The following is a 16,545-nucleotide window of genomic DNA, read 5'->3' as shown; positions in this document are numbered from 1 at the left end:
TCTCTGGAATGAGAGAGCTGTGCAGCCTTTGCCTGTACAAGCTCCGTGGGGCGGTGCAGCACTGCATTTACCGTCAGCCGTCCCGCCACAGCGTGAGGAGGGGCCGGGCACGGTAGTTGGCGGCGTCCTGTCCGCCGCGGGTGGGGGACGAGGTGGGTTTTCCTAAGGCCCTGAGTGGGACTGGGACTGTTCCTGCTCTCCGGGCTTTTCAAGCCAGGGTTTCAGCGACTCGAGCCCCGGCGCTCAGGTCGCGTCCAGCCCGGCTCTGTGAGGGGCCCGGGCTCTCAGCTGCGTGGGCTGGGGAGGCGAGCAGCGGGCGGGCGGGGAGGCAGCGGGGCGGTGGGCAAGGAGCAGCGGGCGGGCGGGCAGCGGGGCAGGCAGCGGGGCGGCGGGCGGGGAGCAGCGGAGCGGTGGTCAGGAGCAGCGGACGGGCGGGCAGCGGGGCGGCGGGCGGGGAGCAGCGGACAGGCAGTCAGTGGACGAGCAGCGGTGCGGCAGCTGCGGCCGCCGTTACCCATAAGCGCTGGGGCCGGCGAGGCGGCGGAAGTGACGATTCCTCGTGTGCGGGGCTGGCGGCAGCGCCGGTCCAGTGGCGGGCATGGCGGATCGGGTGCTGTTCAGACGTGGGACCGGGCAGGTGGGCGCCGGACGGGGAGCGGAACGGGGCTGGGGCGGGGGGACGGGAGCGGTGTCGGGCTTTGGAGTGGCGGCAAAGGGATGTGTGGCTTCCGCAGAGCGACGACTCGGACGTGTGGGACGACACGGCCCTCATCAAGGCGTACGACAAGGCGGTTGCCTCCTTCAAGGTAAGGGGAGCGGCCCGGGCCTAGTGGGAGCCTGGGCTGAGGCCGCTGGATCGTCCCGGATTGTTTTTCTCCCGTTTTTTTCCCGCAGAACGCTTTGAAGAATGGAGAATGCTCGGAGCCTTCAGACAAGCAGGAGCGGCAGCAGGGGATGAAGAGAAAAAACAATAAAAAGAACAAGAATAGGAAGAAGAATAGCGCAGTGCCTTTGAAACAGGTTAGCTCGCCGGTAAATGCTGGTTGTATTCGTACTGTGTGTAGCACTTTGTGGTATTTGGAAGTAGCTTTGCATGGTACCTTAGGAGTACCATGCTGAGCTGGGGGAATGCCATTGTTATAAATCATAGAATCATAGAACTGGCTGGGTTGGAAGGGACCTCAGAGATCACCAAGTCCAACCCTTGATCCACTCCCGCTGCAGTTACCAGACCATGGCACTGAGTGCCACATCCAGTCTCTTTTTAAATATCTCCAGGGATGGAGAATCCACTTCTTCCCGGGGCAGCCCATTCCAATGCCTGATCACCCTCTCGGTAAAGAAATTCTTTCTAATGTCCAACCTAAACCTCCCCTGGCACAACTTGAGACCGTGCCCTCTTGTCTTGCTGAGAGTTGCCTCGGAAAAGAGACCAACCCCCCCTGGCTCCAACCTCCTTTCAGGGCGTTGTAGAGAGTGATGAGGTCTCCCCTGAGCCTCCTCTTCTCCAGGCTGAACAGCCCCAGCTCCCTCAGCCTCTCCTCATAAGATCTGTGCTGGAGTCCCTTCACCAGCCTGGTTGCCCTCCTTTGGACCTGCTCTAGGACCTCGATATCCTTCCTAAACTGAGGGGCCCAGAACTGGACATGGTGTGTGGCCTCACCAGGGCTGAGTACAGGGGCAATCTTACAGTTCAATTGAGCAGTTTCACTGAGTACAAAAGAAAAAGCTTTCTGGGTGGGAGTTGTCTGTCTTATGTTTGGGAGGAAAAAAAATGTTTAGAGACAGGCATGTTTTCCCCTGATCATTAGTCTAGGTATTTATTTCCTCTCTTGGTTCTGTTGCAGTGGAAAGTGGGTGATAGCTGTAATGCCGTTTGGTCTGAGGATGGTAACCTGTACCTAGCAACGATCGACTCCATCAATCAGAAGCGAGGCACATGCATTGTTACTTACACAGGATATGGAAACCAGGAGGAGCAAAACCTGTCTGATCTACTTCCTCCAGCTGCTGATGAAACAGTAAATGGGATGGGGCGTTCTGAGGAGGGGAAGAACACTTTCTCTTTCTTCTGAAAAGGAAAGAGAAAGTGGAGGGGTCAACCTTCTCAATAGTGCTGGTACCCCTACAGTGTTCTGAGTGAGAGTCAATAACTGATTCCATGGTGAACAGGCATGAACTGATGGAGGGAATGAAAGTGTCCCCCCAGAACAACAAGTAACTAATGGGTGAAAGATAACGTATCTAAAATGGTGAGCAGAGAAGATTATGATGTTGTATGATCTATCCTGAGTAGGGCTGGGAGGGCTAGAGAGAGAGAGAAGAATGTGAATGGGACTTTCCAGGCTTTTCTGTACTAAAGCTGCATGCTGGAATTCCTGCTTAGGGCATCTCATAAAAATGTCTTGGTCTTCTAGAATGAAAATGAGACTCCATATTCAACAGATGAAAGTGAAAAATCTTCCCATGCACCTCAAAACAAAAGCAACTGCACAAAATCAAGATTCTCCCCTCAAAACCTACACTTTCACACACCACCAGCAACCCCAGGATCGGGACGGGTAAGCTCATTTTTATCTGCAATAATTCATAAACCACTGTTGAGCCTGGTGCCTACATTCTGAAGCTGTAGGATAGCATTTGTCATTGTCTAGAAACCAAGTAGCAGGAGTTGGGGAATGGATATGTAGGTATGCATGCGAGAAACTCTTGGTTTGTCATTTTACAATAACCTGGCCACAGTGTAACTCTTTTGCAGTTCCATTGTCTAGCAAGGAAAACCCTCTGCCCAGCTAACACTTGCTCTGACATAGCCATGTAACTTGAAAGAGGAATGGTGTTCCCTTGGCTGTGATAGTGCTGTTCATGGTAATACAGCTGATGTTGTAAGATTGTACTTTTTTTCTAGCCTGTTGGTAGTTTCACTGTGTAGGACACTGAAGGCACCTGGCATTGATGTCTGGGTGTCATAGAAGCTCTCAGCTGTAGCTTCTCCATTGCATCACGAGGGCTGGGGTATTGATACACTCTGTAGCAATCTAAATAACACTGCAGCTCCGTACAGCATTGTGTTTCTGAAATATTACTGTTTCTGCAAGATGGCAACATTTTCCTTTGATATTTTTTTTTCTTTCTTATCAACAGACTTGTATCTGGGCTCTTTTTAAAGACATTCACAAGTGTAATGGCTTTTAGTCAGCATATTCCCCCAGCCACACAGGAGCAGAGAAATTACCTGTATGCCTGTGGGCAACATTAGATCCATTTCTTCATGTGATAGTGCAACTGCTGACTTCTGTTTAGGAAAAATCCTTTTTTAATTACTTGTACTAAGTAGAGCCCTGTTTGGGCACTATTTACCTCAATGGCACATGTAATACAAGTTTTACTTTTCCATTCATGGAATGAATGCTCCACAGAAATAGCTGCTGCGTGTTGTTTCTGCAGTTTCATTCAGTTGCTGGGATGTGTTGGCTTTAGTTCAAGGTCTTTTTTTAATTGCTTCAAATAATTCTCTGAAAGAAAAATCTAATGCCTGAAATTACTTTTTAATTTGCACTCTTCAATTTTCTCAATGTAGCCTGGGTCAAAGTTCAGGCCACCTCCATTGTTTTCATCTTGCTGGCCTCCACCCTTCCCAGCAGGACCACCGGTAAGTGTTCAGAGAGCAAGGAAGGAAGTCTCAGAGATTAGTACTGGTGATACATAACTATAACTAAATAACTAAGTGTGACCATAACTAAATGTGCCCACTGCCTGTGTTTTTAGAACACATTTCTACATTCAGTGTTTGGTAGCACATTCAGTTACACATACTAGAAGAATCTAATGCATGAATTCTAGTCTGTGTTCATTATTGTGATACTGAAGCTGTTGGTAAGAATGTCAAGGTAAAAATTATTTGAAGAAACTACACCTTATATTTGATTAACAGCATTTCACTGATACAGATAAATATTTTTATCCCACTAAAACTTCTATGTATACTCAAGCTTCAGGAATCTTATTTTTCTCAGGCTTTGGAAATCACAGGCTTTCAGAAAATACTATTTTACTTGACTCTTTTTCAGAGAATGTATTGGGGGTATGTCCCTATTTTTCAGTTTTATATTTTGATCTTTTATAATTGGTTGCTGTCTGTTGTGTCCTATACCCTACTGAAACACAGACATTTCCATTGTGATTTCTTAGTTGATTCCTCCTCCACCACCCATGAGACCAGACTCTGCTGAGGATGATGAAGCATTGGGAAGCATGTTGATAGCCTGGTACATGAGTGGTTATCACACTGGGTATTACCTGGTATGTAACACTCCTGCTTTGAAATCTCTTGGTAATTTTGCTTTTGTATTGCTCCTGCGATTTTCAGCAAGAAGTTAGACAAGGAGGGCTGTTTCTTAGGTCTCCTTTTCTTATTTATGGTTGCTAAATCTAAGGGTGTTTTGCATTACCTAAGTATTTTTGTCCCTTTTTAGGCGTCACGTGGGCCAGCACGTATGTATAGTCAATGTTGGTTTAGTTCTTTGTTCCTCTGGAGGAACTTTTCGTAGTCAGTGTTTTATAGCTTGCTGAAACAACCAGATCTGTCTCTGTAGACAGGTGGAGTAAGTCTGGATGTGTTGTCTGGATGTGTATGAGTTGTAGTGTGACACTTAGGATCAGACTTTCCATTTTTGCAGACACTGTTCATCACCAACTGTCTCAGGTGATTTTGGAAGTCCAGCAGAAGCTGTAAGCACAGTTGTGAAAAATCTGTGGCATGTAGTATTTATTTCTGTTTTCCTTTGTACACTCTCGAAGAAAGGAAATTAAACAAGGAGTGGAACTTCTTGCACTGAGGGAGTTGGAAAGGGGAGGGTTTGTGCTGTGGGGTGTCTTCAAAGACTACTTCTTTGCAGTTTCCTGCTTTGGGTTATGTACAACTGTGGATTGTTCTCATTTACTTATACCTAGACAAGAAATACATATTTTAAATGGTTCTGTGGAGCCACCGATTGTAAAAAAAGACACGTAGTTTGGCTTTAGTCCTGTTTAAACAGCCCATTCTTATTTCCCCAAAAGAGTTAAAAGCTGTTCTTGATTTGTGAAAGGGCTAAAAAAAAAAAAAAAAGTGTCACAAACCAAGATTTTTTACTAAATTGTGTCTTGTAGGGTTTGAAACAAAGTCGAATGGAAGCAGCACTGGAGAGAGAAACAAATGCAAAGTAACTGGATATTTATCACTGTTTTGAAGGGTTGTAAGTATCATAATTTTGTGCTTAATGAAGATACAGTGTTCCTTTACAAATTTGTTTGAAACTTCAGTTCATTTTACAGATTATCAACAGGTTAAAACGGTGAGCTTCAGGACTTCCATCTGCTCTTATGGCTCTACAAAGACCACATCTGCCAGGATTAATCCCTTCTTTGCTTATCAGCCATGGAATACTATTTTCTTGGCTAGAATGAAGGACATTATTTTCTTGTTTTGATGAGAGGTTTGCCTACAAAATCTCTACATCAGGATTAACAGTGTATCTTACTTGGATCACAAAGGGTTACCTTATTTGTTTATGGGCTATTTTGAAAATAAAGGTTGTTAAGTGAAATGCAGTTTTTTTATCTGTGTAGGCATTTTCAGAAGTAACTGCCTCGTTACAGAGATGGGGTTGCAGGATGTTTGGCTAAACTTTGTTTTCAGGACAAGATCAACAGTTCTGTTTGATATTGTTGAGCAATTCTGTTAGCATTTCTCCTGTGCCTGTGCTTCTATTTTAGACCCTTTGTGGGAATTCTCCAGTAGATTATCTCATTGCTTACAGAACAAAACTATGTTCTGCTGAGTGCTTGTTTTCCTGATTTTCTGTGAGAACGTGAGTTATGTAGTTGAGTAATTCTTGCTTGTTTAAAACCAAAAAATCTCCTGTATACTAATTTGTCCTCCTTTTTTAAAGCCAGGTACAAATTTTTCCCACTGAGAGGTGTATATCACTAATGCACTGATGGTTGATGGTGAAGATCACAATTTTGTCAAGACAATTAATCTTAATGTTTTCTTAACATTCAGCTGCCCCTGATAACAAGTAAACAAATAACTTGAGTAATTATATGTGCATCAAAACAAGCTACTTTTTGAAGAACTCTTAGTCAAATGTATTTAGAAAGCCCTTCAGCAATAAAGTATTTTTTACTTCCCTGAAACAAATGTAGATCTTTGTATCACAATATAGATCTGTCTTTTATTCCCACAGGGTAGATTTCTTTTCTCTCTCATTTTAGTACCTCTTGTATTCCTCAGACTTTGTATGAATGACACCACCAGGTGTAGGAATTATAGTACATCAAAAAATACAGTGCACTACAGTGCAGTGCAATACAGTACACTACAGGCAGCTGTGGCACCAGTGTGTGTTATGGTGACCACTGGTGGCACTGGCCTGGAAATGGGATAGCATTGTATTGGAAGAGAGATCTTAGGGGTCTGATTGATTAGAATCCTGAGTGTGACAGCTGCATTCAGAAAGCCTCATTTTTTTGTTTCAAATGCTTGTTAATAAAGTTAATTTTTCACTTTAAGTGTGTGGATTGTTTTGGGGTTGTTTTTATTTCTAGTTTTTGTAGACATTTGTTGGAAATGGCTAAAATAGCACCGAGATATTTTGATGTGTGCCCTTCTTCTGATTAACATTGATAAAAGCAAACTGGAAAAAACACAGACTCTGGAAAGGTAACTATGGACTTGTATTTCAGCTCTTACAATCTTAACTCTTGTAGAATAGAGTCTGCTGCCACAAAACTAGACAGAAATGTATTTAATAACAGTGCTTTGCTGTTCAGGGAAGCCAGCCAAATACAGGGATGAACTATGCTGCATTTGGTTGCTTTTGCTACTGAGGCTGAGTGTCAGAAAATCAGTTTTCCCACAAATGACTGATCAAAATGAGAGACATAATCTTAACCTCCGTAAGACTCTCTGAAGGCTTTTTCTTTATAATCTACCTGAAGTAAATTAAGATTGTTTGCAGTGATGCAAAACTTCTTAATCATCTGTTCAGAAATATTTCAATGCCAAAGAGACACTTCCACTGTCTGCCTCCATCAGCTAGTCCTGGATTAGTATCTGGCATTACATTATAAAAAGTGGCCCTTATCAGTTTTTTAACTTACTTTTAGTGTGGTCCTGACCATAAAGTGTTCTATGATTTTTATTTCATAGATTATGTAATTTATTTCCTTACAAGCAAAGCAACTGTTTTCAAATAGTTTAAATAGGCTTTAAATGAAATTTTACATTTTTATATGGAAGATGTAACAGGTACAGTCTGTAACTGTAGGTGCAGCGTAAGTCAGGTTTTTAGAATTATGTTTATCCTGTCTTCTGTTCCTCAAACCTAACCCTGTTGAGAAGACTGGCATGTTACATCCTGGTAAAATTTTACAGTCTGTGTTTATTTGCAATACAGGTGTATAATTCATGGTACAAGAAGGTACAGAAAAACCAAAACAAACAAAAACCCCTTAATAATTTGAAACTTTTCTAGTCTTAAAAGTTGGTGAAAGTGGAAAGATCCATTGTCAAGGTAATTTTAAACTCCTAGAGTGCTGCTCCTTCATGATATCGAAGATTTTAAGGTTGGCTGCATCAAGAAGCCAGCTCGTTACTGTTGTCACGAGGCCAGGCAATTGCAAAACACAGTGAACAAAAGCTGTCACTGCTGATGCACTGGCTTTGATCTGATCTGTGAACATAAAGCTAATGCCCAGCTCTTTCAAAGCAGGCATGGTACTGAGTGTTCTGAAGTTTCTCCAGTTTTTGTAACATCATGATTTACTACCAGTGAGAGTTCTTCAGGCTTCTGGAAACCTCACCAGTTTACAAACTTTGCTCCAAAAATAAGCAGCACCAGTAAGGACTTAAAAGATGCTCTAAGCCCATATGAAACTTGAATAAAAATGCAATGAAGAAGTTGAGGTACTGTACATGAAAAATAAAGCAAAATAGTTATTAGATTGAAAAAGTACAACTATGAACTCATTTGAGCATTTTGGTGCCTCAGACTGATACAATAGAGCTTCAGCAAGCACATTAATCCCTCGCAGCATAAGATACCAGTCTGTCTACAAGTGTCCCAATGCCACAAACAAATGCAGCACCAGCCTCTGCAGCCACTTGAGGTCAGACACCTGATCAGCTTTGCAGAGGCACAAGATAGGGTTTAACAGTCTCTTCCACACCTGTGTACCATCACATGAGCTCATCAGTCTTCACTTATGATAAGTGTATTTAAAAGATGGGAGTCTGTCATCAGATGACTATATATATACTAAAATACACATAAAAAATGACGATTATATGACAGACTTGGCATTTGCTTATAAAAGATTACATTTTCCTTAGCCTATATGTGAGATGGGTGTAGCTTTAGAGAGGTTTTAACAGCTGGAGCATATAAGCTAAAATAACTAGCCACACTTAAAAGCCAGTCTTCTTTTCCACTGATTATTCTTCTACTTTACATTACCTTCGAGAGGAAAATGAGAGCTAAGGAGGCATTTCAAAATAGATTTCATCAAAGTCTACTACATAAGCAGCCTTAGTACACTTTGATAAGCAAGGAATTCTTTGGGCTGTGCACAGAACAGGAAGAAATTATACCCATTAAAAATTACATAGTATGCAGTTGTTGTATTGTATACAAACATTATTACTTTATCCTTAAGTAGTGCCTTCTCAGAAAAGTTACTCATGTAAATGACTCATTTCTAACAGGCAGTCATCAGACATAGGATAAATAGGAAACATCTGAGTATGAGACATTTCTTTTTTTTAATTCAAGACATTCCACAAAAGAGATTGAGTAAAAGAAGAGAAGTAATTTTTGCTCTGTTACGTGTAAATTAAGGTGATGTAGACTGCACTGCTTTAAAATGCTCCTTGTAGCATTCAGTAGCAGGTCAGGTAACTTCTAGGAATCCAGGACTGCTACTCAGCTGAAGTTCAATATAGTCTGAAATCATGGAGTGTTACCAAATTTATGAGGTCACCTTCCTGAAAGGAGCTGATCACAGAATCATCTGGGTTGGAGAGGACCTCTGAGATCATCAAGTCCAACCCTTAATCCACCACCACTGTGGTTCCCAGACCACAGCACTGAGTGAAATAACAATCTCTTCTTAAAAACCTCCAGGGATGCAGAATCTGCCACCTCCCTGGGCAGCCTATTCCCATGCCTGGTCACCCTCTCTGTAAAGAGTTTATTCCTAATATCCAACATAAACTTCCCCTGGCAGAGCTAAGTCCATTCCTTCTTGTCTTACTGGCAGCTGCCTGGGAGAGGAGCCCAACCTCCCTCTGGCTCCAACCTCCTTTCAGGGAGTTGTACAGAGTGATGAGGTCTCCCCTGAGCCTCCTCTTCTCCAGGCGGAACAGCCCCAGCTCCCTCAGCCTCTCCTCATAGGATCTGTGCTCGAGTCCCTTCACCAGCCTGGTTGCCCTCCTTTGGACCTGCTCCAGGACCTCAATCTCCTTCCTAAACTGGGGGGCCCAGAACTGGACACAGGACTCAAGGTGTGGCCTCACCAGCGCTGAGTACAGGGGCAGAATCCCTTCCCTGGACCTGCTGGCCACGCTGTTCCTGATCCAGGCCAGGATGCCATTGGCCTTCTTGGCCACCTGGGCACACTGCTGGCTCATGTTCAGCTTCCTGTCAATCCAGACTCCCAGGTCCCTTTCTGCCTGGCTGCTCTCAGCCACTCTGTGCCCGGCCTGGAGCTCCCCATGGGGTTGTTGTGGCCAAAGTGCAGGACCCGGCACTTGGCTGTGTTGAACCTCATCCCGTTGGAATCAGCCCAACTCTCCAACCTGTCCAGGTCCCTCTGCAGAGCCCTCCTGCCTTCCAGCTGATCCACACTCCCCCCCAGCTTAGTGTCACCTGTGAATTTGCTAATGGTGGACTCAATCTCTTCATCTAAATCATCAATAAAGATATTAAACAGAACTGGGCCCAACACTGATCCCTGGGGGACACCACAGCCACCAATTGGAGCAGCACCATTCAGCACCACTCTCTGGTGGCCTCCAGCAGGTCCTAACCCAGCACAGAGTGCTCCTGTGTGAGCCCTGGGCTGACAGCTTTTTCAGGAGAATGCTATGGGAGATGGTGTCAAAGGCTTTGCTGATGTCCAGGGAGACTCCATCCACAGCCTTCCCCTCATCCACCAGGTGGGTCTCCTGATTATAAAAGGAGACCAGGTTGGTCAGACAGGACCTGCCCTTCCTAACCCTGTGCTGGCTGGGTCTGATCCCCTCTGACAGGCCTGGAGTTTCCTGGGTCCTCCTTTTGTCCCTTTTTGTGGATTGCTGTGACATTCCCCAACTTTCAACCACCTGGGACCCCCGCAGTGAGCCAGGACTGTTGATAAATGATGGAGAGGGGCTTGGTGAGCTCTTCCCCAGCTCCCTCATCACCCTGGGGTGGATCCCATTTGTCTCATAGACTTGTGAGGATCCAAGTGGCTCAGCAGGTCACAAACTGTTCCCTCTAGGATTACAGGGGGGCTGCTCAGCTTCCTATTTCTCTCTACAAGCCCCAGAAGCAGCTGTCCTCAGGACAACCTGTCTTACTGTTGAAAACTGAGGTAAATAAAGTGTTAAATACCTCAGAGCCCCAGAAGCAGCTGTCCTCAGGACAACCTGTCTTACTGTTGAAAACTGAGGTAAATAAAGTGTTAAGTGCCTCAGCCTTGTCCTCATCTTTGGTAACTATGTCCAACAAAGAAGGGAGGATTTCCCTGCTCCTCCTTTTGCCCTTGATGTATCCATGGAAATTGCCCTTGATGTATCCATGGAAATACTTTTTGTTATCCTTAATTGAAATGGCAAGGTTGAGTTCAAATTGTGCCTTTGTCTCTTTAATTTTCTTTCTACATGACCTAACTATATTCCTAAACTTTTCCTGAGTAGCCAGCCCTTTTTTTATATAGTTTTTAAGATCTCTTTTTTACTCTAATTTCCTTCCACATCTCCCTGTTCAGCCAGAGCAGTCGTCTTCCCCCCCAGCTTGCCTTTGAGCACACAGGGACAGGCTGCTCCTGTGCATTCAGGACTTGTTCCTTGAAGTACACCCATCCTTCCTGAAACAAAACCCTTTGTTTTCAAGAGCTGTGTCCCAGGGTACACTCTGAATCAGTCTTCTGAAAAGGCCAAAATATCTGCCCTCTGAAAGTCCAGCATAAAGTTGAGGAAAGTGCATTTTAGAAGTGACATCTTTTTTCTAAGTAGGAATTTATAAAATGGATTAAGCCTTTGGACAGTACATTTCCTCAGTAAACCCAGCCTAACATCTTCATCAGCTCCTGCTTCAGACACATCGTGCTCAGAGAAGTCAAAAGAAGGCTTAAAAAGGACCAATTGAAGCAAGCCTACCACAAGAGGAAAACCTAGCCAGCACATGCTCTCTTCTTTACTGAATTTTAGTAGGTGACAGAGCAGACAGACTTTAAAAATGGCCTTGCCACTGATGATATTACCCTTTGGGTGTTGTACCCAATATGCAGTGCAAGACACCATAGAAGTGGTCTTTAGAATTGTCTGCACAGCCCTTTCAATGTCAATTTAATCAACAAGCTGCTCCACAAGGTCAGTATTACAGGATAACAGTTTCTTGGTACATACAGAATGCTGGACTGAGACAGCTCTGCAATGGCTCAAGTGGTGGTTGCATACTTAGGAATTTCTGTCCTGTTAGTACAGACAGCAACAACCAAACAGTGCTGATGGAGATGACTCCTTTGTATAAGATCTATGATTTGGGGCACCAAATTCATTTTATTGCAGTCATCCAGAAGAAAGAAGATCTGTTCTTTTCAGTGGCTGAATTACATCTCTTAAGAGCTGTTTCTGTTAAGACTCCCACATACCCTACTACAAGGTTGTATACAATGTCAGCCATGCTCTGCTCTGAGCTTGCATACATCAGGGACATAAAATACAAATTTAAGCCTGCTCAGAATAGGGCAGGCACATGACACCCAAAGAGAGATTTTCCTGATTGATACTTTTTTCCCACTTCCTGCTTCACCTTCAAGCACAACTGTGGAGCTAAGGTTCACAAGAATTTATTGAAGAGAGAGCTGATATTCTGGCTGATCAGTAATGTCTTTTGAGACAACTGAAAGGTTCCCACAGAGTAATTTCAAGTTAATAGCCAAATGGTTTGAGTTGCCAAAGGAAAACAACTTACTGAGCTGTTCTTGTTTTAAGTTTTTTAAGTGGTTTAGTCAAGATCTTTGCTTCCTGAAGACACTTTCAAATAGTGTTATGTCTTCAAAAAGGATGAAATTAAATAGTAAAATTTAGTGAAGAGTTGATTCTGTACAAGAAAGTCAAGTACAGTCAGCTGTAGTAAGAGTCTGTGATTTTCTAGGTAATGGAAGGAACTGGTGTCCTGGTTTGAGCCAGGATAAAACTAATATTTTTTTCTGTCTTTCTGTAATTTTGCTTTCAGCTAAGGCTCTTGTAAATAGCTGTACTTGCTAAAATTAACAGCCAGTTTCTCAGTCAGTGTCTGCTTCTAGGACTGATAATGCTCGATGTTTATAGTTACTGCTAGCGACTGTTATGCAGAACCAAGGCCACTGCTCAGTTCTGAGAAACATGTTGTGCTCCGGAAAGAGAAAGGGAGTAAAGAGGTCACACCTGCAGCCCTCCTTTAGGGAGGAGCAGACAAGGCAAATAACCAAAACTGACCAAACAGAGTATTCCATCCCATGCACGTCACGGTCAGAATAAATCTGAGGGATCACGAGGGTCAAGCCCCTTCCTTCTTCCCCTTCTTCCCCTGTCCCTGTTTGCTTCGCCATCCTGGGAGGATTTCATCCTTTTGTCTCCCTGTGGCCCTGATCTGTGCCAGTCTGAACCTGTGTGTTCCTGCCTCCAGCTCCCGACTGCTACTGACTCCAAGACTCCATCCAGCCTGGACTTTCCCAGGGCGGCCCTGAAGCCTCGGTGGTGATGTGAGTAACCTAGGTGGAAGGGGGGAGGAATGTGGTATCATTTTGCTGTATATTTGTATATATTTAATAATTTTTAAATTTTTTATCATTAATGTTTCTTTTAAAGCTGTGTGGTTTAGTTTCCAAACCCCAGGTCTCTCTCCCTTATTCTCTCTCCTTTCTTTATCAGGGAGGGGAAGGGGTTTAACAGAGAGCATCTGTCATTCAGTTAACTGCCAGCCCAGTGTTAAACCGAGACAGATTTATTGTAGCCCAACGTGGGGTTTAAGCTAATTAGCTCAAGCCCAGCTAAAATTTCGGCTCTTTTACTTGAATACTTTGAATTTCAGCTCCAGTGGGAGGATACGCAGATGGGTCCGCTGAGCAGGAATGAAACTGTTTTCTTTGGAAACTTCACAGGGTTGGAAATTAAACCAATCATGCTGTACTTTTGGTATTCAGGGTATGGGATTTGCTGCTTTGCAGCTGGAATGAGTGTTAATAGTTTTAGTAAGCACTGCTTAAGTGAAGTAGTTGTGATATGGTCTGCAATACTAATATACAGTGCAGTACGTGGTGCAGTGGTGTTTCATACAGGGATAAAAAACTTTGATAGTAGTTATATTTTCAGTTTTAATTTGAGGAATTATACCATGCCATTCATCTTGGGCTGAATTCACCGAATTCTAGTCAAAATGGCATTATGCTTATTATAGTTTTGATTCTCCTGCTTGTTGCTGTCAAACTTTCAAATATGTGTGTATGGATTCTCATATATTAATCATATATTGGTGAGGAGTAAGACAACTACAACAATTAGGGGAATGAGCATACCTTGAACAGAGAGCACCCACATTTCTGCCTCTGCAGGCACCGCTCACCCCCCTCTCGCAAGGGCACAACTTGAACATGGCCGGCAAGCAGTGCCAGAGTATCTGCTACAGCCCCAGCTGCTGCCTCCACCCCCGCAGACACTGCTGCTGTTCAAACGAAAGCAATCCCTGCTGCTGCTGCTCCTGCTGCAGACACCACAGCCTCTCCCACACAATCCACACAGCTGCTAGTTGGCCCTGGGACGAGGAGAAAAGTAAAACAAAAGAAATCAGATGGTGGCTCTAGTCCTTCAAAGTCTGCACCAGGTGACCAGGTGATAGAGGAGCCAGAGGATACTGCCTCTCCTGGGAGAGCAGCTGAAGCAGCCATCTGAGGGGGAGGGCTCAGAATCAGAAGTGTATGTTTAGTCCTATTCCATGAGGGACTTGTGTAGTCTGAGAAAAGACTTTGGCTGTCTTGTAAAACGATTTCTCACTTGGTTACTCTGATGCTGAAATGAAGGGTTTGCTACCATAACATTAGTTAGAGCTGCTTCAGAAATCATTGGTACTGAAGCACAGCTCCTACTGGTGCCCTGATTACCTGTACTGGGTTTTATGTACACAAGTAGAGCATCTTCCCTTCATCATGCCACAGATGCTACATGATGTAAACACATTGCCTTATGCTGAGAGAGCTAGAGCAGAAAGACTCAGTCATCCAGGGGCTGTAGAAATGGTAACAGTGTCCGAGACTTTATACTGATTCATGGATGGCAGCAAATCCCTTGTGGGGGTGGTTAAAGCGGTGGCAACATAGAGGTAAACCCATCTGGGTTGCTGAACTGTGGAAAGACATTGCTGCTCTGTTAGAGAAACTTGATGTAAAAGTCTGTCATGTAGATGCTCAGTAGCTCTGGCTCCTGAGGAACATTGAAACAACGAATGAGCAGATGAGGCTGCTCAAGTGTTCCAAATAGATCTGGACTGGGACCATAAAGGTGAACTACTTTTAGCCATGTGGGCCCATGACACTTCAGGTCATAAAGGAAGAGATGGAACATAAGGGTGGGCTCATGACTAAGGGGTGGACATAATTTTGGGCAGTATTGCACAGGTTATCCATGATTGTGACGTATGTGCCACAATTAAGCAAGATAAAAGTTTGGAACCTCTGTGGTATGAAGGGAAAAGGTTGAAATATGGGTATGGGGAGGCCTGGTAAATCGACTGTATCACACTCCATCAAGCCCACCAGTGTAAGTGCTGTGTGCCTACAGTGCTGGAAACAAGTACAGGATGGCTGGAAACATATCCTGTGCCTCATGCCACAGCCCAAAACACCATCCTGGGCCTGGAGAAACAAGGCTTGTGGAGACATAGTACACCAGAAAGAATTGAGTCAGATAATGGAACTCATTCTTACAAGTAACTGGGCCATAGAACATGGTATTGAATGGGTATACCATATCCCCTACCATGCACCAGCATCAGGGAAAACTGAAAGGTACAGTGGACTGTTAAAACCTACCTTAAAGGTGGTGGAACCTTTAACAACTGGGACAGAAGTTGGCAACACTGTGGCCCAGCAGTTAAACTGAATGACATCTGGTACTATTTCTTTTGGATAAAGCAAGTTTCCACAGCTTCTTTGTTCTGATCCATTAGATCTGCACTGACCTTGTTTAACACGGGGTTAGTTTGTACGCAGCAAGTAATGAATTTTCAGCTTGAGCTGAAAACCTTTGCTGAACCTTACCTAGCTCTGTGCAGAGACATCCTGGTACCTCAGTGCAGTGATCCCTTCCAGCCTTCAGTGGTCTAGAAAGAACAATTAGCTGAGATCCAGCCCTGTTTTAATAAACAACTGAACTGACAGCCTCACAAGCAGGTTCAGAGTGGTAAAGATAGATTCATCTAGCACCATGCAGACTAAGTGGTGTTCAAGTTGACCAAAATACCCTTTCTGGACCCACACCAGCTTCCTGCAGAGCTGCTGAGTCTCTGCACCATGCTCTATGAAGCTCTCGCTCTGCCATGACTTGGAAGTTCTGATACAGAGCATGAGTTCTGGACAGAGCCAGCTCTTAGTCCGTGCTCTTAGTACCAGTTATCCATAAAACAGATACAGGGTCTCAAAACAGATCTGTCAGCTGTACTTGTTACTTCCGAACAGCTCCAGTAAGATTTAAATAGATGTCATTATACATATATGCAGTATATGTATTGAAAAGAGCCCCAAAGTTAATCCTTACCTTACCCTGATGCCCATTTTTCATGACCCAGCTTGAACTGCTTTTCCTACCCAATGAGAAAGGTGCAAAAGTATAACAAACCAAAGTCCTTCTCTGACAAGCAGATAATGGAGCTAATGACCACAGGTTCTACATCCAAGTAAGTTGGTTTTTATCAATAGAAAAAGCTAGAACAGCTTTAAAGTGTCTTGACAAAACCTTTTACATTAGGAAATGCTGATTGTAAGGGTGAATATACTATCAGAAAACATTTTACCAAGATGCTTTCACCAGTACCAGAAAAGTCAATGCTGAGGGAATTCCTCTGGCTTAGAATGGCCTGCTGGCCAAAACACATTAATATGTCCTTGTTCTGCTAGTTTTTAGAATTAAAGTACTTTTAAAAGTACCTTAGAGTAACAGGCACTGCACTCACCTGATAGCACAAAGGGCTTACAGGGATTATTTGACTTCGCACAAAATGAAACACACATGCAAAACCAGTAATTTTTCTGCCAACACAAATA

At 43.9% G+C, this 16,545-nt stretch overlaps 2 protein-coding genes across 4 annotated transcripts; one reads left to right on the top strand and one right to left on the bottom strand.

The window, feature by feature from the left end:
- The first annotated feature begins 484 nt into the window (after positions 1-484).
- Positions 485-6,555, top strand: SMN1 (survival of motor neuron 1, telomeric). 3 transcript variants are annotated; one of them, XM_071731915.1, is made up of 9 exons: positions 485-637; positions 735-806; positions 895-1,020; positions 1,848-2,021; positions 2,418-2,561; positions 3,581-3,652; positions 4,192-4,302; positions 5,152-5,237; positions 5,934-6,555. In XM_071731915.1, exons 1-8 carry the CDS (start codon positions 599-601, stop codon positions 5,206-5,208), a joined length of 795 nt encoding a protein of 264 aa, XP_071588016.1. In that variant the 5' UTR covers positions 485-598; the 3' UTR covers positions 5,209-5,237; positions 5,934-6,555. The 3 variants fall into 3 exon arrangements, with proteins under 3 accessions (XP_071588016.1, XP_071588017.1, XP_071588018.1); XM_071731916.1 differs by having other exon boundaries at positions 5,317-6,555; XM_071731917.1 differs by lacking the exon at positions 5,934-6,555 and adding an exon at positions 5,305-5,441.
- A 4,609-nt stretch (positions 6,556-11,164) lies between these two features.
- On the bottom strand, positions 11,165-12,240 carry NAIP (NLR family apoptosis inhibitory protein; the record flags this gene model as incomplete). The annotated part of the gene is given in 7 exon segments (XM_071731680.1): positions 11,165-11,383; positions 11,385-11,440; positions 11,443-11,646; positions 11,649-11,844; positions 11,846-11,869; positions 11,871-11,961; positions 11,963-12,240. Coding segments are annotated over 7 exon segments (1,068 nt in total), but the record flags the coding sequence as incomplete, so codon positions are not given.
- Positions 12,241-16,545: the final 4,305 nt, after the last annotated feature.

This window comes from Heliangelus exortis, chromosome Z, assembly GCF_036169615.1.
Source record: "Heliangelus exortis chromosome Z, bHelExo1.hap1, whole genome shotgun sequence".
Taxonomy (NCBI): Eukaryota; Metazoa; Chordata; class Aves; order Apodiformes; family Trochilidae; genus Heliangelus; species Heliangelus exortis.
This window is presented reverse-complemented; position numbering and strand designations above follow the sequence as displayed.